This window comes from Ctenopharyngodon idella, chromosome 13, assembly GCF_019924925.1.
Source record: "Ctenopharyngodon idella isolate HZGC_01 chromosome 13, HZGC01, whole genome shotgun sequence".
Classification (NCBI taxonomy): domain Eukaryota; kingdom Metazoa; phylum Chordata; class Actinopteri; order Cypriniformes; family Xenocyprididae; genus Ctenopharyngodon; species Ctenopharyngodon idella.
In genome coordinates this window covers 12,629,070-12,652,469 of record NC_067232.1, presented here as the reverse complement: position 1 = coordinate 12,652,469, position 23,400 = coordinate 12,629,070, and the positions used below count along the sequence as shown (strand labels likewise).

Genomic DNA, 23,400 nt, shown 5'->3' with positions numbered 1-23,400 from the left:
GTGAACTACAGATTTTGGGATGTACTGAATTCACAGTACTCAGTATTTTTTAGTTAAAGTTAAATTTCATACCAGCAGCCATTAAAACAGAAATATTATTTTAAAATTGGCTAGGCGCAGAATATAGGAATCCTTTCTTATTTACCTAGAATTTATGTAATGTTCTCAGTCCCGCGCTGTAGGTGGCGGTATTCACATATGTAGTTGCTTCTCAACTCGCTATTAAAGCCACAGAAGAAGAAGATTCAGCGATGGAAATGTTCCTTATCTTTCAGCAAGACAACAATAAAAGTAACTTTCCTGAATGCCAATAACTGGTGAGTGGAGTGTCTTACGCATCGTACTGCAACATTTCTTTTCAATTGTTACCTAAACAAAGCAAAACAAAACAGAAAAAGGGTCTGTTTTTTGCAGTGATGTCACCAAATGTTTATTTACCACGGACGTATTTTCTGGTTCTTTTAGAAAAGTATGAAAACGCATGGTGTTGTTAAGATTGCATTGTCATTCTTCATATAAAAACAGCAAATACATCGTTGGACAGAGCACTTAATATCTACCTTTTTTGTTATAGTTCTGGTTCAGCCGTTGGAAGGAATCACGTCCAGTCTCAAGAACAATTACTACAACTGAATGAGAGCTTTAAATCTGTGCATCAAAAGTCTAAAACTTTGTTAAAATGGAGCAAGGTTTGCCATCTGAAAAAGCGATTTCGCAGGATGGATGCTTAAAAAGTGAAAATGAATTGCAAACAGACTTCATTCAGTCAGAAATACAAGTTAAAGTGGAACCTGATCAAGATGATTCTTCATTGCTTGATGTGAATGAACTCCCTCGTTTTAATGGGCATATTAAGGAGGAGATTTTGGACCTTGGTCTGCAAATCTTACCAGATGGCCTAATGCCTCCAGTTGAGATGGAAGAAGACCTTGAAATCGCAACAAACTCGCGCACTTCTCCAGATGAACCAAACAGAAGAACTGGTTCGTCAAGCAAACGAAAGAGAATAAATAAAAGAAAAGCAACTAATGCATCAAGCCATACAATAAGATGTCCGACAAAGCAGAGTAAGACGACAGAACAAATTATATCAACTAAAATGAATTATGATGTGTCAAGTGAAGGAATCAAATGTTTAATAATGCAGGGAAACACCACACAACATCCAGAGAAATCAGGTAAAGGCAGAACTTCCAATAAACAGCACAAAGAAGACCGATTTAGTTGTGAAACCTGTGGGAAAATATTCCAGCGGTCAGATCTTCTCACGGATCACGTGAAAATTCACAGGCGACAGAAGCCGTACGCTTGCGATCAGTGCGAAATGAAGTTTGCCAAGCCTTCTTATTTGAAAATACACTTGCGTAGACATGCCGGTGACAGGCCTTTTCCATGTGACCAGTGTGAGAAGAAGTTTTTTGACATCTATGACTTGAGGGTGCACCAGAGAGATCACACTGGAGAGAGACCTTATTTATGCTCTGAGTGTGGGAAAGGTTTTAAACGCATTTACATACTTAACAAACATAAACGGACCCACTCAAAGGAGAAACCTTTCCAGTGCTCTGTGTGTGGTAAAGCATACAAATATGGCTACAGTTACAGGTTGCATATGAAAGACCATCTTGACTAAGGTCCTTGATGTGTATCGGCATATTTGTTAACAATGAAAGGGTCTAAATTTTTATCCCTTCCTTAAAGGAAGATTATTTCCCTATGTAAAGCATCAAATGTGCTTTAATATTTATTGGATTTGAGCAGGCTTTTTGTATATGTGTTTTTTTTTTTTTTTTAAATGGTGGTGGATTGAATCATTGAGTTTGTTTCACTCTTGAAGAATGTATGCGGCTAATGAAGTTGTCCATTGACATACTCTTGCTGATTACATATTTTTAATGTTTTAAAAGCAGGATTCTGTGAGCTTTCTGTTGCAAGCTTGCATTAAAAATTAGGGGATTACAGACTCAAGTCTCAATTCTATTTCTGACAATTTGTGTTTCAAGAAATGTTTCAGCTAAGAATCAAATGTGGCATAGAGAAGATATCACAAATTAGTATAGAATTAACTCCTTACTTGTCTATGATCTAAAGTATCAAACCTTGTTTGAGTGAAGTATTGATAGAATGGTAATGGTTTGGAAATAAATGTAATTTCGCTATGATGACCCATGTTCTGTATTTGTATATATGTATGTACACTCAAAAGTTTGGGGTCAGTAAAAATATTTAGTAAAAAGCTGTAATTTTGTGACATATTAATACATAAACTGTTTTCTATTTATTTTAAAATGTCATTTATTCCTGTGATGGCAAAGCTGAATTTTCAGCAGCCATTACTCCAGTCTTCAGGGTCACATGATCCTTCAGAAATCATTCTAATTAATATCAAAGTTGAAAACACTTGTTCTGCTTAATATTTATGGTCAACCAGTGATACTTTTTCTGGTTTCTTTGATGAATAGAAAGTTCAAAAGAACAGCATTTAAATGCGAAATCTTTTATAACATAATAAATGTCTTCACTGTCACTTTTGATCAATTTAATGTGTACTTGCTGAATAGAATATTCTTTAAAAAGAAAAAAAAAAAATTACCGACCCCAAACTTTTGAACAGTAGTGTATTTTGTAGTGTTTTTTTTTTTTTTTTTTCTCCATTTACTGACCATCATTTTATTTAAAACCTGCATGACTTCTTCTGTGAAACAAAATACGCCATTTTGTCCATACAATGAAAGTAAATTTTGGACCCTACTGAGTTTCATTGTATAAATAAAAGCAGTTTAAATATTCTTCAAAATGTCTTATGTTGTGTTCTGCAGAAGAAAGAAAGTCATACAGGTTTGAAATGACTTGAGGTTGAGTAAATGAAAGAATCTTTGGGGTGAGCTATTATTTTAACACTTCTCCACCAGAGGGAGGCCAAATGCTGCACATTCTGACCTTTCCTGATTTTACTTTTAAGTTTTGCTGAGTAAGCAAAGGCCCAATATGCAGCCAGTTTCAATAGAACTGTTCATATCTAAATATTGACTACAAAAAAGTATTTTTAAATTAAAAATTGCACCTTTTGAAAACATAATTTTAGTATGAAGTAATATGTACAGCATATAGGATCAGGTTTATACTGCATAAGAGGAAAGAGAAAGTTCTCTGTGTGTGTGTTTAAGGTGGAATCATGTAAGTCATGTACTGTTTGTGCTAAAAGCTTAATTTACATCAGTAATTACCATTAATACATACTTTGAATTTGCTTGTAAATTTAATGATGCCAGTATAACTGTTTGTGCTTCTTGTGTTTATATTTTTTACAGTTTTGTCCATGGTGCACAGAAAGGCTGAGGTTACAGCTCCATTAAGAGAAGAATATGAATCCATTGCTAACCCTGATTTAGAATCGGAGGTCTCTGATAGTGATGGGCCAGAATGCAGCAGTGTCCCAGATGTGACAGAGGGCCAGAAAACTGTCCTCACAGACTTTGAGTTCTCATCTGAGGAATCCTGTGATGAGGAGAGCGAAGATCGCTCGAGTAGATGGAGCAAAGGAGACTCTTTTTGGAGCAAATATCCTCCTCAAAGTGACACTAGGACCTTCTCGCAGAGCTGTCAAGGGCCTGCACTTGAATCACTACTGGTGACACCTAAAGATGCTTGGGAGCTTTTCATAAGTGAAAACATCATTGATGAAATCCTGCAATGCACCAACTTGGGTGGACAGAGAGCAGCATCAGCAAAAGGCAAAATGTGGCAAAAGGTCACTAAGGAAGAGCTAAATGCCTTTATTGGTCTAAGCCTTCTCATCGGTTTAGAGAGAAATAGTGATGTCCCAATACGGGAACTGTTTATGGATCCGTTACAGAACCCAATTTATCGAGCTACCATGTCTGTTGGAAGATATCAAGACCTTCATGGATGCCTGCAATTTGATGACAAGAAAACCAGAGTGCTAAGAGAGGCATCAGACCACATTGCTGCCTTCCGAAATGTGTGGGACCTGTTCCTGATCAACTGTAGGAAAAGGTTCATCCCCAGGGATTGTGTCACTGTGGGCGAGCAGCTCGTGCCATTCCATGGAAGATGCAAGTTTCTGCAACACTTGCCAAGCCTCCCAACCAAGTATGGCATAAAAATTTTTTGGATGTGCGATGCCGAGGTCCCCTACGCCATTGATGCTGTCATCTACACAGGCAGACAGCCAGCAGAGGAGACTGAAGAGAACCTTGCAGAGAACACAGTTCTAAGGTTGTCCGATGGACTTCAGCAAAAAGGTATTTTTTTTTCTCCACACCCTTTTGTGAATTGTAAGTAGTGGTGTTTCCTAGAATTTATATATATATATATATATATATATTCACGTAAACACAGTCAGTTATGTTTTAAGTGAACATAAACAGTTGAGAAAGAAAACGTGTGTAACAGTATAATGGATCCGTGCGTCAGGTCTTAAAGTGACAGCAGCCTAATATACCTGGGGCCTGTTTCAGAAAGGAGGTTAAGTGAAAACTCTGAGTATGTTAACCCTGAAATGAGGGAAACTCTGGGTTTTCCGTTTCAGAATGGGAGGTATGTCAAACTCGAGAAAGCAGGTTAAGTAAAGCCTATTTCTGAAAGAGAGGCAACTTATACTCAGAGTCAGTTACCATAGTAACTTACTCTGTGAACCTAACCTGGTCAGGAGCAGGTTTTCTTCAGTAAACCCAGAGTTTCCTTCGGTCTCCTCCCCCTTTTTAAAGTGCAAGTGATGTTTAAATAGTTCATTCATTCATTCACAATGCAAAAATGCTTTTCGTACTGAGTATTTTTTGTCCTATTTCAAGTACAAATATCTAAAAATTCTTATATCAAGATGGATTTTGCATATAAGAAAATGATATAAGATAGTTAGTCTTGTTTCCTGGGGGGATCTAAATTAAGTGTATTTTACTTAAGTAAAATTATCAATATCTGCCAGTGTGGTAATAAAAATAATCTTAATGCAAACGAAAAACAAGATTATTCTGAGTGTCTATTACTAAGTGCAAATTTACAGTAGCTCCACCCACCAATGTCAGACCAGATTAAAATTAACGCACGTACTTATGGCTGCAGTGATGTAGGCAGTAGCGTGTTGGGTGTGGACAATAAACTTATGATGCGATTGACTGGGTTCGAATCCGCCTTCTGCCGAGCTCGCTCTTTTCCCTTTTCCCATCACATATCACATCAGAAAAGCATTTATTTTCAATAAAAATGAAGAAAATGTTCTAAAAGTGGAAGTAAATTACCTAACCAGTGTTTAATAATGATAAAATCATTTACACTCTGTTATTATTGCATCCTGTTAAATTATTATTTTTTTCTTCTTTTTTTGCATGTGGGATACCATGAAAATGAATATTAGTTCAATAACTTACCATTCTACCAGTTTTCACCTTTGATATTGTAACAGTGATAAGAATTAAACTTGCATTGACTCAGAAGTATGCGGACGTCCTTTTGTCACGTGCTGTTGCCATAATGAATCGTAATATCGGAGCTCCATTGATGATGGCTTTTCATAGTCGTGGTGCACGCGCTTAACTCAGAGTCAACCTATCTAGTCGATTGAACTAACTCAATTCAAATGTTCTGAAACAGAAAACTCAGAGATTCCCATTTCAGGGTAAGTCAACTCAGAGTTCAAGTTTTAACTCAGAGTTGGTTGAACCTCCTTATTGAAACGGCCCCCTGCTGCCAAATTATGAGATAATATTAAAAATATCTATATGGCAGTTTTTCCCCATGGTATCGATGTCAAAATTGTGGCTAGTAACTATGGAAAACCACTAGCAACAGTGGCTGGTGAGCAAAAGTTAATGTCAAGCCCTGTATACATATAAGTCATATACAGTATAAGGCTCAGTAAATGATTTTTTAAATCAATAAACTTTATTCAGCAAGGATACATTAAATTGATCAAAAGTGACAAAAATTACATTTATAATGTTACAAAAAATTCTATTTTAAATAAATGCTGTTCTTTTGAACTGCCTAAACATCTAAATCACCATTTAGACACCATATATATATATATATATATATAAATGCGTGTTTGTGTGTGTGTGTGTGTGTGTGTGTGTGTGTGTAAGGGTTATTTATTTGTGAATCTGGTCATGTTCTGTGTTGTGTTTGCATGAATGAAAACTCAGTAGCAAGCACTCACATTCACAACTTGGGTAAAATGTGTTTCTTCTGCGCTTAAGATTCAGCAGCAGCGGAAACAGTGGTTCAAGAAGTAGCCATTTAGCAGGCGGTTTCATCCAAAGCCACTAGCACTATACAGTATTTGCCCTTTGAGGCATTTTGGATTAACTGCCTTCCTCAAATGCACATAGTTCATAGTTTACATCTTGTAGGGATCAAACCAGCAGCCCTCTAGATACCAGCCCTGAGCCTCAAACACTGTGCCAGACCATCATTGTTTTTGTATAACCTAACTATGTTGCCTTTTTATGTGTTTGTTTCTCATGATAGGTCTCAACATTACAATGGACAGCTACTTCACCAGTGTCCCTCTGGCAGAGAAACTTTTTGAGAAAAACTTGACCATGGTTGGAACCCTTGACCATAAGAATCCACACGTGCCACCGATTATGAAGCCATCCAAGTTACGAGCGCTACATACTTCTGAGTTTGGTTTTTGTGGCAATGTGTCCATGGTGAGCTATGTACCAAAAAGAAAAAAGGCAGAGATTCTTTTAAGCACGTTGCATACCAGCAAAGCACTGAATGAAACAAGTGCTAAAAACAAGCCAGAGGTTTTCCAGTACTACAACCGCACCAAAGGAGGAGTCAACAATGTTCAGCAAACGGCCAACATTTACACCTGCAAGCGCCGTACAAAGAGGTGGCCCATGGTGCTGTGGTATAACATGTTGAATATTGCCATTGTAAACTCCTACTCCATTTTCAATGCTCAGCACCCTAGCTTCATGGGAGGTGGTCATAACACTCAGCGGATGTTCTTAAAAGAGCTAGTGAAAGAGCTTGTAGTGCCTCAGATTCATAGGCGCAGAGAAGAAAGCCATAGATTATCCAAGAACATCCTTGAGGCCATGGGGAGGTGTGGGGTACCAACATCACTGTCAGCTGTCACTTCTGAAATCCAAGAACAGAACTGTCAGAGCAAAAGAAGAAAGAGATGTTACTACTGTCGAGCTGCAAGAGACAGAAAAGTGAACACCTACTGTTGTGAATGCAGTAAACCTGTCTGCAGAGAACACAGCCACATAGTAGTGATTTGCTACCAGTGCATGCGTTAACAGTTTCAATACGTCTATTATGTATTGATAATGACTGTGCTTCTGACAAGTTACATTTCTAAAAGATTGTAAATAGAAGTAATATTGTTTCAATGTGTGCTGTAAAAATGGGTTATTTAATTATTTGACTTTAATTAATCTTTAATAAATTATCTTTAATTGTACAAAGTAAATTTGACATTCGTCTTTTTATATATAATGTTGAATTCATTGATATTTTATCAGTTTTATGGATTAAACTCGATTGAACATTTTGTATGATCAAAATTAAATTATTTACCAAACATCTATACCGTTTGATGAAGGCTATGCATGCTATCTAATCGAAGCCAGATGCATTCTGGGGGCTAATGTTACCTGTTCATTTTTCAGATCAGTTTGGTGAATGAGGTGTTCTAAAGTGTCTGCAAAAGGACAAGTCGAGTATATTAACAATGCCACAAGGTGGAGCACAAATCAGTTTGTAATTGTAGGCCAAGATACCTCAGGAGAGTTAATGAAAAGTTGAAATAGCTAATCAGTTTATTGTGTGATAACCTTTTAGGTTATTTTAAAACCCCTCTGATCCAGCAAAATTCAACCTTTATGTTCTTGATTTCTTTATTATTATTATACTTCCCTGCTTCAATATGGTTGATTCAATTCAAAACAAATGTTCATTGTAAAACTAATATTTGATTTATCTTTTTTTCAGGTGTTTTTAAAGCACATTTCCCTGGGTTGTTTATGGGTCATCATCACTTAAGAATCTCACCCCTGTTGTTAAATAAACAAAACCATTTGCTTACATCAGCCTATTGGCATCCTTAAGGTGTTTAGTTTCACATATACCACTAACCTGTTCCATATGAACTGGTGTCAAATAAATTATTTTGTGGAGGGGGATTTTCTAAAGCGTTTTAGTGGTTTTCTTTCCCCTAATATTAAGAATGGGAGTAAAACACTTCATTAACCGGCCCTATTTAAATGCTTATGAAATGCTGCTTTTTACAAAGCTACAGGAATTGCATATATTTACAAATGTTCTCGTTTAAAACTATTTTAAGCTATATAAAACCTTTGTAAGAAGTTGCGTTTTTAAGTACGTTTCGTGATAAATATGAATATTCTGTTCAAATTAGCTAGTAGCCAATAATCAACGGGTTGTCCCTATATACAAGCGCATATGTTAAACAACTGGGGCTGATTGGCTGTTTAAGACAATGACGCGCGCAGACGCGATATGAATATTCAATGAGTTCCTTGCTGTTACAGTGCAAATAAAGCGAGATAACGGGCCGTGGACAGCGGACTAAAACTTTTTATTCTGACATGTCAGAGCAATGACTTCTGTGTAAATATAAACCTGGGACACGGATCCCAGCGAAGGAATAGGGTCTGAGCTGGAAGAAGTGAGAGAAGCGCTGATTTTTTGGGGTGTGGAAAACCGGACGCCGCATTCACAGTAGACTCTGAACAAGTTTGCCTTTTCCAAAAGCAACAGTGGAAGAGTAAAAGTTACAGTAACAACATGAGCTTGTTGTCTGCTATAGACACCAGTACCTCAGTGTACCAGCCTGCACAGCTTCTAAACTGGGTTTACCTTTCTTTACAAGACACGCATCAGACGAGTGCCTTCGATGCCTTCCGACCCGAGCCCAACTCTTCCCATCCGGACCTGAACTACAGCAAAACTCCTGCCAATGACCTGAGCTCCTCTCTCAACTCCAACTATCTCAACAACTTCTTTCAGCTGCAGAGAAATGAGGTAACTCGTTTTATGTCTTCCTGTGTAATTTATTTTGGAAATAAGTTAATGGAGATAACGGCCCCTGTCGACTGGAATAAGATTTATTATGTATGTCTAGCCTATATAGCGCGCGACTAATTGGTTACATTTGGACAGTACACCGATGCTTTTGGTTATTACATAATCTTTTAGTCTTAATCTCTCTTTTTTTTTTTTTTTTTTTTGTCATGGGAAACTTGTAATATTACATACAGTTATTTTGTAGGGTATTTTTTTCTCGTGGAATAATAAATGTAATTATTTATTTTGCAGTACTATGCGAAAAGCGTATTCCTTGAATATTTGAAAGCAGACTAAAACCGTGCCAGTGTGCAGCTTTGCACACTTAGTTTATTGTTTTGTAACAGCACGTGGACAGCCAAATGAGGCAGCCATCCATGAAAGTATCTTAGTTTGATCATAAGACTAGGCCTATTTGCATTTAATTTGATGCTTAATTTGAACAAGTAGACTCCAAATAAATCAGAAGTCTCGGTGTGATGATTGCTTACTGATCTCCATAGGCCTAAAATGTGGGCTGCCATAATTGAGCTCGGGATACTGAAAGATGTGGCTCGTTTGTGATGTTGCTATAGTTGCTGAAGACATGACACTCAATCTGTATTATTTTTATCACCCAAAGGAAGTTGTAAATATAATCAGTGATCCTCTCTGAATGACTAGATTTGATTGTATTATCAAAAAGAAGATAGTGCCAGATTATGAGAAGAAAAAGTGTTTACAATTATAATTAAAAAGTTATTTCAAGATTCGAAATTAAATTATATTAAATTAAATGTAATAATTATGACATTCTGTATGGTAGAAGAGCGCTCATCGAAATAAAAGTCTGTTGATTCTTTTTGTACTCTTCAGGTTATTTTTCTAAATGAGAGAATTACTTCCAGAAGCTTGAATATATAAACGCATTTTCTTTTTAATGATGTAATGACAGTGTTGTGGCTGAGACCGAGGTAAAGTGTTGATGTTTAGTGGAAAGTTTGAGGAAGGGCAAAACTTTCATTCGTAATCAGAGTTAATAAAAACATTATGACAAGTTCTCTCTTTCTCTCCCTTCCCCCTCTTTCTTTTTCTCTCCCTTTCTCTTTTTTTTCACTTGTGGAGGGTTAAGAATGCTTTCAAAACCCCCTTATTACACTAATTTCAGTTTTATCAGAGTTCTTTTTTCTCTGTGAGGCCAAAAATCAATCTGTCTATTGAAATATTTTAAACAAAGGAAGAAGGTTTGATCTAGAAAATCTAGATTTTTGCATTATTTTTGTTTGCATAACTTTCCTGAGGAAGTGTCAAACTAGTATTGTGTGTGTGTGTGTGCGCGCACGCGTTTTTGTGATTTACGAGGACACAAATTTGTATAATGACATTGGTATTACGATGTAAACATGAAATATGAGGACATTTCATGAGTCCTCATATTTAAAATAGCTTTAAAAACATACTAAACAATGTTTTATTAAAAATGTAAAAATGCTGAATGTTTTCTGTGATGGGTAGGTTTAGGAGTAGGGGTAGTGTAGGGGGACAGAATGTATAGTTTGTACAGTATAAAAACCAATACACCTATGGAATGTCCTCATAAAGATAGCAAAACAAACCTGTGTGTGTGAGTGTAAGTGAATGGCAGTAGTACAGGCTAGGAGTGACCCCCTGACTCTCTCTCCAGCTGAGAGAAGGGGTGAGGAAAGATGTCCTCCACTGGTGTAAATGTGTGCGAGGGCCATATATCCCCCAGGAGAGACATAGCCAAATTCCCTTCTGACAGCTACAATCAGTATTGTGGGTGCATTATGGTTTAAAAGTCAATAATAATTCCATGAATGCATTCAGACATAACTGCTGATCATCGTAATTTAATATATTTCCATGACGTTTAAATTTGGTTGTTGACATTTAAAAAAAATGGCGGTGCAGTTTAGTTTGTTTACAGAGAACTCCATACATTTCACTTGCCTTTTCAGAATTCCTTGTTGATGTTTACTGTCTGTTGGTCATAACTCAGACAAAATAATAGCTGGATGCGTATTTGTCATGACAGCTTTTTACAGGCCAATTTATTTTGAACATAAACACATCTAAAGATTTCTAATTGTATGTAACTCCTAATCTTTTGTCAGACACGCTCAAAATCAAGTCTAAAAGTTAGGAGGAATTGCATGCACGTTTCTCATGGATTTCTCACAAAAAATGAATATGCGATGGATTTGACTGGCCATGATGGAAAATGATTGCCACATGTACAGATATAAAAGAAAGTTGCTCTACCTGATGAAAAGAGACTCAACTGAGTGATACGTGCAGAAACTGTTTATTGTCCTGGCTTGCTGAGAACTAGATGACAGTTATCTGGACTTGCCAAGCAAAGTTTCAGGACTGTCTAACATGAGACTTCAACAATAACATAAACTTCCAAACCATAACCAGAGGAAGACATCACTCAAGCAACATCTTCCCATCCAAACATTTGTTTCTGTAGTGTGTGTTTGACTATCTACTGTACTCTCTGTGGTTATATAGCAATCTGATTTGCAAATCTTAGACTGATGTGCTTATCACTGACTTTAGTGGATTGTGCCGCCTCAATTTAGGAACTGATTCTGAATTAGGAATCTTATTGATTAGTTGATATGCCTAATGGAGTTCCACATTCACTGTTTTTGATTATACAATCATATTTTAATTTTTGCTTAGAACATTAGCCTATGTGGTGGATTTAATTGAGAGCAGTGTAAGTACTGTGAAGTATATAGTTTCTTTGATTTTTTTCTTTTGTGTTCACATTGGAATTTACTGCCCTGTTATGTTCTGCAGGCCCTGAATAATGGTTTATACAAAAGCGTGTCCCCGTACGGCTCTCTTAACAACATAGTGGATGGGCTGAACTCTCTAACGGACCACTTCTCCGACCTCTCCCTGTCCTCTGAGCCACGCAAGCCCAGCAAGAGACCTCCACCAAACTACCTGTGCCATCTCTGCTTCAACAAGGGACACTATATCAAAGACTGCCCTCAGGTAAGCAGCCAGAGAGACATGTTGCCTCATTGGCCTACTTGTCAAACAGGCATCTCTCTGTCTGTTTAGTCATGTGTATCAAGTTAATTCAGAGAGCTACTGTGCTGAGCGTTGAGAGGTAAAACAAGGCCACTGAGCAATGTTTTTTCAAACGTGAAAATCATCTGATCTGAAAATCAACTTTCTCTCACGTCCAACAGTGACATCAGTCGATAATAACAAAAACATTATCATCAGGGATATCGCGCATAAAATGTGTTCAGCAAGAAATGATGTGTGCAGTCATTTTCAGATCATTTTCTTAGCCCCTTGTGTTTTACAGGTGATATTAGCCATTGTTGTTTTTGGAAATGTAACTAAAAGCTTCATAAAGCATGTGGTTATGTATAGATGCATGAGAATATGTTTACAAGGCAACACATTTAAACAAATGTTCAAGTTAATGTGGTATGAATGGACTCAGTGAGACAAGAAATACGGCAAACGTTTTCAGGAGATGCCGGAGTGAGAATGTTTTCCCCTCGAGATAAACAGGTGACAAGTTTATGATTTAAATGTGCTTAAATCCACAGTTTTACTAGGAAATCCATGGGAAATCATGAGAAACCACTCCCTGACCTTTAATTGTCCTGTTTCGACTATTGCAACAGCATTCTCACAGCCATGTTTACCCTCAGGACAAGGAAAAAATATATCCATGCTCCTTTAAAAAACTTTTATCGGTTTCACTTTTTAAACACAAATGAGTATTTTGAAATGTGGAGCACCGTTTGAAGGCATATCAGAGAGTTTTTTCCTTGTCTTATCTTTCCTTTTCTTCATTCCAACACTGATTTCATGAATAGAAAATTGTGTTAAACTTGCAAACGTTCCAGAAACAAAGATAAAATACAAGTGTTTGTAAAGGAGACAGTGTCATCTTTAATTTCAAGCCGTTAGTGTTTTATAGTCTTTGGACACTGAGACAGGGTGAGGTTCTTGTTCAGGCCCAGACTCAAGTCAGAGCTGCATGGAATGGTAATGCAGACCAGATGTGGGATTAAAGTGGCAAACCTCCCTTTATGAAAGATGATGAGGGTTCCCTGCAGACTGTTAAAAGTCCTATCATGATAAAATATCTCCACCTCTTTGAGCGCGGCTCAGGTAATTTACAGACTTTTCCTTTGACTTTGTCAAAATTGTGCACTGAAATACACTGATGTTTGTTTTTATAAGGGTGTTTGCTGTCCATGACTGGTGATGGAAAATATTGCTCATGTGCCATTAGGTTTAACAGATTTAACCGTAGTTGTATCAGTGTGATGATGTAATCGTGGATTCATTTACGAAAACATAGCAGTCATGTTTTGTTGACTGTGATATTATTGTTATTGCCAATAAGTTAGATATTGAGCTATTCTCTAAAGAATGGGATTTCAAACTTCTGATGCTAAAGACCCCGATATATGATGATTCCTCTCCCTAAAATATAGGGGTGTAACGGTACCGAACCGTTTCGGTACAGGACTTCCGGTATGGTGCACATGTGTACCAATTGCATTACATTGCAACATTAAGGTCTCCTGTTTGGGAACACTTCAGTTTAAAATAAGCTCTGCATTTTGTTACTTTCCATAAGAAACAAAGTGTCATCTTTTAAATTCGATCCATTTTATCATGAAACTCAAACAGAAAATACCGTTTTGACACTCTTTAATGTGGCGTGACATATCTCTGTATAGGCGCCACAAGCGGCGTTCATGCGGCAGCGCGAAGCGCGAGTGAACGCGATCATCTCTTCCTCGTAAATACTAGTTACAGAATAAACATGAATGAACATCCAAAGGTATGTTGAAAGATACAGTACAACTTACTGAAACTTATAATATCTCGTGTAATCGCTCAATCAGTGTTTCAACGGCGAAAAGACATCATCAATAAAACAGCTTGTAAACAATGTCACGTAGCATTTACCTCAGAAAAGCCATTCCGTGTCCACAACTTAAGTTACCAAGAGAGATGAACTCTTTTGCTAAATATATGCATTATATTAATATATTCATTATATTTTACTTAACCTGTTAGTGATGTATTATGTTTATATAAATCTGTCATGAAAATGACAGCCACTGTGTAAATGATTATATTTCAACAACAAATTGGAGTAAAAACATTATAACTTTATAATTAGATTTAGAAGTTAATGCAGACACTGTCTTATGTGCAGCTTACATGTTTGCATACAATTTGTTATTTGAGTGTTGATTATTATATCTAAAAATAAATAGCAATTGAATTTAGGCTAATAGTTTGGGCTCTGTTGTTTAACCTTTAATATTATAGTAATGTTCAAGTAAGGGCTCCCAACAGCATTAGCAGACATAATTGTTTTTATCCTTAAGAAACTTTTAGATAAAATGTAATTTATTTAAAGACAGAGACAATTTGTTCAATAGTTTATTAAAAAAATAAAAAATAAATAAATTTTATGTTTAGTTTTTTTGCCCCTGCTGTACCGAACCCTTACCGAACCGTGACTTCAAAACCGAGGTACATACTGAACCGTCAGTTTTGTTTACCGTTACACCCCTGTAAAAACTGTCCACGTATATAATGCACTTTATACATGAAATTAAAATGTTTTCGTGTATAAAAGACTTTTAAATTAAATAATTGGCTTTAAATTGTTACTGTAACTGAAGCCAAAGCAAATTATTAAAATATTATCTGGACAATGTTGACATTTTATAATGTGTATATTTTTTCTATCCACTATTAGAGTAATGCTAGATGTATAAACCTAAAAAATATATTTTTTTAATTCAATTCAATTGTATTTTTATAGCGTGGTTCAAAATAAACATTGTTCCAGAGCAGATTTGCAGTTAACTTTGACAGCCCTAAAATGCATAATAATAAATACATTCCTCTTACATTTTCTACAATTCTGCGTTGAAAGTCAAAAAATTCCTGGTCTAAAGCATTTACACAATGGTTAAGTGTTTAACTCAGTTGGTATCCCCCTCTCATGCTAAACAGCTTAGGAAAACAAATACTAAAAGAACAAATGTTAAGTTTTATTAGGACAAACACCACAGGCTATAATACTAGCCTGAGACCGGCCTTTAAATCACTGTCAGAACTGTCGTGTTTTAAATTTCAGTTGCTTGTGTGAATGTCAGTGGAAACACAAGAAAAGTCTAGTCCCACGATAGTGTCCACACCTACTCAATTCAACACTAATGCAATTTACCTCCCCCTGGGGTCTCACTTTCTTTGAATTACTTTCCATTTGTCATATGGCGCGTCCATATATTTACCCGTCCAGATGCAATGATTCGCCCTCGATTCACGCCAGAAAGGACAGTTGGAAAATTATGAACATGGTGAGTCTGATCTTGTCTCAGAGGAAATGAATTCCAGGGTAAGCTGGTCCCCACTAAGGGTTTGTCCTGTCCAGAGAACTACATAGTCCCTGCCAACACAAACACTGAGGATTTGACTTCACAGGGCACAGCGGGACCTGTGATCTAAAGCCAGCGCTGAGAATCACATTCTCATGCGTTCTCCCAGCGCACCGTCTAGGTCTCCATTCGTTTCCCAGCAGATGAGATACAGTGGGCCAATCTCTCCAGTCAGAGCAGGGGCAGAGTATCAAAACACAGCCGTCCCGGAGCTGGCCGTGGCGGGGGTGTCTGGGCCAGATAGGAATTGGGGAATGTCATGGCTCGGTTGGAGCAGAGCGTGGGGGAAGGAAGCGTGTTGGTTATGTCTTCTGGTGTGTGCGGTTCAGACTCACATGTGTCACCTAGGGGAAGTGGTTCTGGCCCTAGCGGAGCTCCACAGGGAGCGCTAGTTAGAAAAGAACACCATTGAGCAGGCAGCTGTTTGACCAACTCTGCTCTGCCCCGGGGCAGCTAGTGAGAGTTATGTAAACAAGTTCGACTGAACGGGAACGGTTTTGCTCTGTCATTCATTACCCGGAATTACAGAGACCTCAAAAAGCTGTGGCCCAATTCTTGTTTATATTATGCCAGTTGAATATCTGATTGTTTCAGTCGATGAGGGTCAATCTACCCTGCATACAGAGGTGCAGTGGGATTTCCTCATGGAAAATGTGTGCGCTGGAATGCGGCTTGCAAAACTGTAAGAGTCCCTGCATGTAAGCTCAGCTCGTGAGTCATGTCCTCTGCAATGCATCTCTATTGCCAATGCCCTTTTTTGTGTCACAGTCCCATAGTGACAGTGGATGTCATTCACAGTAAGTATTCTGACTCCCACCCTCAACCGATCAATGTGAGTCTTGTTAGGAAGTCACCGAAACATGGTACAGGGTGCAGAAAAGAATGCCTTTTGTTGTATGAGAAATTACTACAGGGTCACAATCATGTTTCTGTCTCCTACTTAAATTTTCCCTGCTTGATGTGTTGTGTTAGTGTCGCTGTGCAGCACATGGGATGCTGGATGTTTTGTGTTTTGTTGCTCAAACCATGCTAGAAAGCTTTTTTTTTTTTTTTTTAAAAAAACTTTTTTTCATACAGAACATACTGTTATTGTTAATTTTTACATTTTTTTCAACAAGTATATTTAATAAGCAATATTTTGTCATACCATTTATTTTCAGCCAGTTTTACAGAAAAATAACATCTTTAGTCAATATAAATAACATTTTAGTTCATGAAAAAATGCAAAATTAAATCAATTATTAAAGTATTTGATATATTGATTTAAACATGCAGCACACATTTAACAAAAAAAGCTTGTGAAAATGTCCTTATGAAAACCTGAACTGCTAATAACAAAAAGTACACTAATATTGTGAATTCTTAATGTTTTAGTGGTTCATTGTCCGTTTTAAGTGCCTTGATGTGGAAAGAGTGTAAACACATGACTTACACATTCTGACTAGCATGTAACTTTGTTCAGGTTGACTTGTGCATTTGTTGTAATATGTTTTGATGTTATGCATTTGATGTAGTAAAATATTTAGTTTATGTTGTGTATGTATGTGATTAATCTCATAAATTGTATATATATGTGATTTATCTCATAAGTATATGGTGCGAGTGTTTGGGTGAGTAGTGAAGTGCTTCACTTTACCAGTGTTCATTCACTGCTCGGCTTTAGCTTACGCAACTGTATCAGGGCAATCATTATTGACCACTGTTAAATTATTTGAAGAAATCATATTCTTTCTAGATTTTTCAGGTTCAAAAAACAGTGTTAGTGCTCTTTTAATGTGTTGCAGTGTTGTTTTTCTTGTCATATTTAGGGGGTGGGTGATATGTTCAAATTCTTATTTCACAATATGATACATTTTATTTCACAATAAGGATATATATTACGATATAAATATTTTGTGTTATTTTATCTAATTTCTGTTCTTAAAAATAAGAAAAAAGAAGCAAATTACAAACAATAGGACAAATACAATATAACAAAAATATGATTTAAACAAAAAAAATTTCAGGTTCAATAGGTTTATTTAACATGTAGTTAGAATTAGTACAGAAATTGAATAATCAGATGTAAAAATAAAATATTGCATAGTCTTCACTGTATGAATTAAATATAAATGTATTCTTATTGAAGCTAAAAAAAGTTATTCAGTCAAGAGCAGTAAGTTATTTTCTCTTTTGTTTGATTCACATTAATGACACAGGGGTGCGTTTCCTAAAAGCATCGTTAGCCAACTAACATCGCAAGTTCCGTCGTTACTTACATAGTTCAACGATTTGGTGTTTCCCGAAACCATTGTTCAAACGAACATTTGCAAACTGCATCGCAAACTTGTGTGGTTTGAACAACAGCTCTCGAGCTGTGGTTAGAAGCATAGTTTCTTGTTTTTTATGACATGTGGACTTAATAAATCGTTATCTTGAGCAAAATAAGCAAGCTGACATTAAGTACAATGTGTATCTTTTATTTCGAATATATACAAATGTAATTTACATATTTTAGTTTGTCAAGAGATTTAAAGCACCGTTTTTGAAGAGTGCGCATGTGCGTACGTCCTCTAGTACGTAAGATCAAGCATATGATTAAATCTGGAAATAAAGCAAAATAACTGAGGAAAATGAGATTTAGTCCTCTGATGCAGTGTCCGTAATTTATAGCAAAAAATCTAGCATTAATTCGATCTCAAAAGGACTCATTTAAAGAAGTTATTACTCACCACCTGCGTGACGTCATTCACCAACGAGGCTGAGCGACAGGTTTGCGACAATAGGGTTTCGGGAAACAGTCGTGACTAGCTAGTTGATTTGTTCAATGATGCATCGTACTATGGTAGTTCAGCAGCGAGTTACATCGTTGTTCGGGAAACGCACCCCAGAGCAGCAAGTATATTAGGTTGCTGTCACTTTAAGACTAAACACACAAATCCATTATACTGATACACATCTGGTTTACACCCAACTGTTTACTTTGACTTGAGACATAACTGGCTGTGTTTACATGAATACTCCACACGATGGGCATTTTGACATAATTGCGTGTGTATTCGACAATTCAAGTGCAATAAGGTGTGAAAGAGAATTGAATTTGTGAACTCATGCTGAGAGACGTGGCTTTCTGTGCACGTGTTTGCGCTGTGTGTCAGTCAGTGCGTGTACCACACTGAGTTCTTTTTCACTGCTTATTGTGCTTATTAACACTTTTTAACATCCCAGATTCGTGATTGTCTTCTGAGGCAGCTTTCTGTGCACGCACTTTGGCAGTGTGCCAGTCAGTACAACCACCGCACCGAGTTCTTTTTCAGGATATATTGCGCTTATAACTCTTTTAAACATCAAGCACGTCCCACTCTTTATTATCTCATTCATGCATTTTATCACTTAAGTGCCAGTATGTACATACCGTGATATACACAATATGACAAAATCTCTAACGATAGACAATTTTATACCGTGGTAACGATATATATCGTCATAACGCCCAGCTCTATTGTCAAGAACAATATCTTTTAATTGAAGTTGTTCAGGATGTGCATTTTTTCCATCGTGTCTTCATTATCTGTTATAAAATAAAAAGCACCGTTTGTTAATGAAAATTTTTGTAAGTAATTTTGTTGACAATATTAACACTGCATACTCTATTTGTAAGAATTTGAGTGAGGAACCAGATACAGTAGAGTAGACTCAGCTGGGGTCTGTTGTCTTCATATCCTTTGATGGGAAAATTGTAGATTCTTTTATGTTAATCAAAAACACATGAATGCCATTGATTTCATACAGCGCTCTCATTATTCTTTTGACATAATACATCTCTTGTTCAAATCGTATTCATGGCACTGGAATGTGTGTGTGTATATATATATATATATATATATATATATATATATATATATATAGCCTGTTTCGTCTTCCTCCAGTGTCCTGATGTTCTGTTTTTGAGCAGCTTTTTACAGTTTGAAGCCAGTTTACTGTATTGTTCCAGTTATTTTTTTTTCAAAGGAATCAGGAAATTTCCTGTTTGTGATGCAACTTTCATTCACGTCTTTTTGTTTTCAACATATGCTGCCCTTATTTTGCATATTTTAGTTCCTCCAGGTGTTTTGGGCCACTTAAGTCTATTGATTAAAGGTGGCAGATTCAACACTTTGAGGGCTATTTTGAACAAATGGTGCCCCATCATCATCATCAGCATGAGTGAAATCTACCTTAGCACTTCACAGTTTGACAACTTCATTACTTCCAAAGCGAACACCTTTGTGAAAATGCATGTTCTATTTCACAGAGCAGTTTGTCCGCCGTTGGTCAGAGCGATAAAGCTTTTATGATTTGTTGTTGCTGTTATCATTATGTAAGATAGTGAAATTGTAAACATTAGCCTGGGGTTGTGTAATTTCGTTTGACAAGAAACCTTTGTTTGAGACAAACTTCCATTACAACTGCTCCCGCCTGTGAAAGGAAAACACTCTGATGTAAGAGGCAATCACTGAGCTCTTAGGAGACAGTCACCTTCTCCTCGGTCTCTTGCTGAGATAATTACATAAACATGGCTCTAATAGGGAGCCAAAATGACAATGCATTTCCTGCTTCTTGATAGAAACAAATAAATAGCTGTAACCGCGTACATAAGCAAGTTCATTTTCAATCAGAAACTATGTCAGGCCCAAGTAATGAGGTGTGAATATGTATTGTTAAAAATGCTTTGTAATATATAGTGCCTACTTGGTCATTTGACAGTTCTGTTGCTCTGAGAGTGCTAGAAAACTTTTGATGATTGTTTCAAAAGCCACATATATTCATTGGCTCTTGGTCAGATATGGCCTCTGCTGACTCGACTAAGTGTGCCTTTTGTTGTACGCTATATATTATCTTTATCTGTTTTCAGAATTCACAATTCAGAATTTCACAATTTCAGGCAGTTGTTTAAATCAAGAGAGAATTATGATCTGAGTTAGAGTTGATTCCCTTCTGAACCAAAACACGCCGTCAAACATTGCTGGAAATGTTGTATCATGATGTGAAACTGCTTAAAAAATATTTGTCTTCATAATCATTCTTTTCAAGTCTTTTCAGTTTTGAAATCCAACTTAAACTGACTGTCAGTATTTAGATTTATTGAAACCATTAACTTTTGACTTGTAACAGTTTTGAATTTTCTACATTGTGTTATTTAGATTCTGTGTTTGCATTAGACAGGGATCATATACGGTTCTCCTGGGAAAAAAAAGAGTATAGTTATATAACATTGACTGAGTTTACTGGCCTTATTATAAATAAACCCAGCTCCAAAGTTGTTCTACAGAAATTGATGTTATTGTACACAAAATGAATTTGAGTGTGATGTTGCTTCATAAATCTGTTTGCATTCATGTTTGTCCAGACCAGCTGCTCAGTGTTTCTCACAGCTTGTCAATCTGCTGTCTTGGGAAACAACCAGCCTGATGTTGCAATGCAGAGTTAATGTTCACATTCATGGTCCAAAACGTGTTTTTTATGTATAACATAATTATGTACAATAATAAAAGCCATTTTGATACTATTAATATAATTACTTTTAAAGTTAGTCAATATAATTACTGTTCAAAAATGTGGGGTTAGAAGGCGTTTATCTTAAAGAACGTAACTATTATTCAGCAAGGACGCATTAAAAGTGACGGTAAAGACATTTATAATGTTACAAAAGATTTCTATTTCAAATAAATGCTGTTCTTTTGGACTCTCTATTTATTATATAATTCTGGGAGAAATGTATCTCGTTTGTTTTACAATAATATTAAGCAGCACAACTGTTTTCAACATTGATAATGATACAAATGTTTCTTGAGCATAAAATCAGAGTGATTTCTGAAGGATCATGTGACACTGAAGACTGGACAAATTCAGCTTTGCCATCACAGGAATAAGTTACATTTTATATTTAACATATATACATAGAAATGGTTATATTACAATATTATTATAATTTTTTTACTGTATTTTGCATGTTATAAATGTATCTTTGCTGAGTATAAGAGACTTCTAAAGAAAAGCTTACTGACCCCAACTTTCGGACAGTAGTGTATATTTATAAATTATAGTTATAAATGTAAGTGCACTTATAAGAAGTGCAATAGACTTTGGTGTGGAACAGACAGAGTGCCTCTTTTATTTATACATATCTTAATAAAGCAACAGTTTCACTGCTGGTACAATTAGAGAAGTCCTTGTCAGGAATTGGAAACAGTCAGCTGATGAAGGCCAGCACCAGGGAGAGCACACTTAGCACACTTCCTCAAAACGGAAATCAAAGTTAAAAGAATATGAAAAGCGGGTTTCCTGCCAGCTGCTTTGTGTTCTGTACACAGAGAATAGCACTCTTCCTATGATTTTGCTGATACGACAGCAAATGCGCCTCCCTCTTTCTGGCCTGTGGATGTCCCTTTGCATGAGACTTCTATGTCAACAATCAGAGGCGGATAATGATAACATCTCTTTAAGTGAGAGTTGTGATCTGTTGTCATATTTAGAAATAAGAAACCCACAAATGTGACTGGTGTTCTGCTTCAGAGTTGTTTTAATTTATTTTTTTTAAACAGGCTTTCGTCAGAGAGATTCATGAGGACAAATTAAAGGGCACAATGGCGTCAGTCTTAAAAAGACCCACAAAACAAACACAGCGATCCCTGCTTTGTGCAGATGGGGTATATTGCTTGGATAAAGAGACTAAGACGTTCAGCCTTTCACTGATGTGGACTAGAGTTTTATGTGTAATTATTTAATAAATCCATCGTAATTATCTTTTCATTAACTTTTATTTGTCCAGAATCCCTCATAAAGATTTCAATAATTTCTCAGTGAGAGGTTGTGGTCATGTCTGGTCTTGTGAGCACAAAAGTTAATGAAAGAAAACAAATATAAGCAGTGGATGTCAACAGTAATATTATACAATCTGCTGGTAAAAAAGGACATGATAAACTTTGGTTTGTGGGCTTTTGACAGCTTGATTTCTTAAAGGCATAGTTCACTCAAAAATGAAAATTGAATAAATGCTATTCTTTCTATTCATTAAATCATTTTTGTAAAAATGTACCATGGTTTCCACAATAATTTTCAACATTGATAATAATGAGAAGTTTCTTGAGCATAAAATCAGCATATTATTAGTATGATTTCTGAAGAATCATGTGACACTGAAGACTGGAGAAATGACTGCTGAAAATTCACTCATTTACTGTATTTTTGATGTAATAAATGCATCTTTGCTGAGTATAAGACTTCTAAAAAATCTTACTGACCCCAACCTTTGGGCAGTAGTGTACATTTATAAATTTAAGTGCACTTATAAGAATTTGTTAATGAAAGAAAACAAATATAAGCAGTGGATGTCAACACTAATATTATACAATCCGCCGGTAAAAAAAGGACATGATAAACTTTGATTTGTGGGCTTTTGATTATGATTTGGAGATTTTCTGCCATTTTTAGTTCATTTGAGTTGTATTTGGTTCTCTGGGTTCATTCTCTCTCACATCAGCTTGATTTCTTAAAGGCATAGTTCACCCAAAAATGAAAATTTGAAATTTACTCACACTAATGTAGTTCCAAACCAAACTTTATTTATTCTGTGGAACATAAAAGAAGCTATTTTGAGAAATATCTCAGTAATTTTTTGCTCATACAATGAAAGTCAACTGTTTTCTTCAAAATATCTTCTTTTGTGTTCTGCAGCTGGAAAAAAAAAGTCATTTTGGGTGAACTCTGTCTTTAACTTGATGTGAGCATTTAGGATTTCTCCAATGGTTAGTCACAGGAAGTCACCTTCTGAATTATTGTTCAAAGTCGCTCTTGTGTGCCACCAAACCCCACCATAAACCTGCACAAGGTCATTGGTATTGTTACCAAGAGGTTGTTTGTT

At 36.3% G+C, this 23,400-nt stretch overlaps 2 protein-coding genes across 3 annotated transcripts in view; both read left to right on the top strand.

The window, feature by feature from the left end:
* The first annotated feature begins 156 nt into the window (after positions 1–156).
* LOC127525229 (uncharacterized) lies at positions 157–7,450 on the top strand. 2 transcript variants are annotated; one of them, XM_051917636.1, is made up of 4 exons: positions 167–317; positions 575–1,067; positions 3,312–4,265; positions 6,490–7,450. In XM_051917636.1, the coding sequence occupies exons 2-4, from the start codon at positions 680–682 to the stop codon at positions 7,275–7,277; spliced, it is 2,130 nt and encodes a 709-aa protein (XP_051773596.1). In that variant the 5' UTR covers positions 167–317; positions 575–679; the 3' UTR covers positions 7,278–7,450. The 2 variants fall into 2 exon arrangements, with proteins under 2 accessions (XP_051773597.1, XP_051773596.1); XM_051917637.1 differs by lacking the exon at positions 575–1,067 and having other exon boundaries at positions 157–317.
* Positions 7,451–8,510: 1,060 nt separating this feature from the next.
* zcchc24 (zinc finger, CCHC domain containing 24) overlaps positions 8,511–23,400 on the top strand; it is a 43,886-nt gene continuing 28,996 nt past the window's right edge. The window contains exons 1-2 of the mRNA XM_051917646.1: positions 8,511–9,024; positions 11,875–12,075. Of these exons, the coding sequence (XP_051773606.1) occupies positions 8,788–9,024; positions 11,875–12,075 (438 nt within the window). The 5' untranslated portion in view covers positions 8,511–8,787. The remainder of the gene's footprint in view (positions 9,025–11,874; positions 12,076–23,400) is intronic.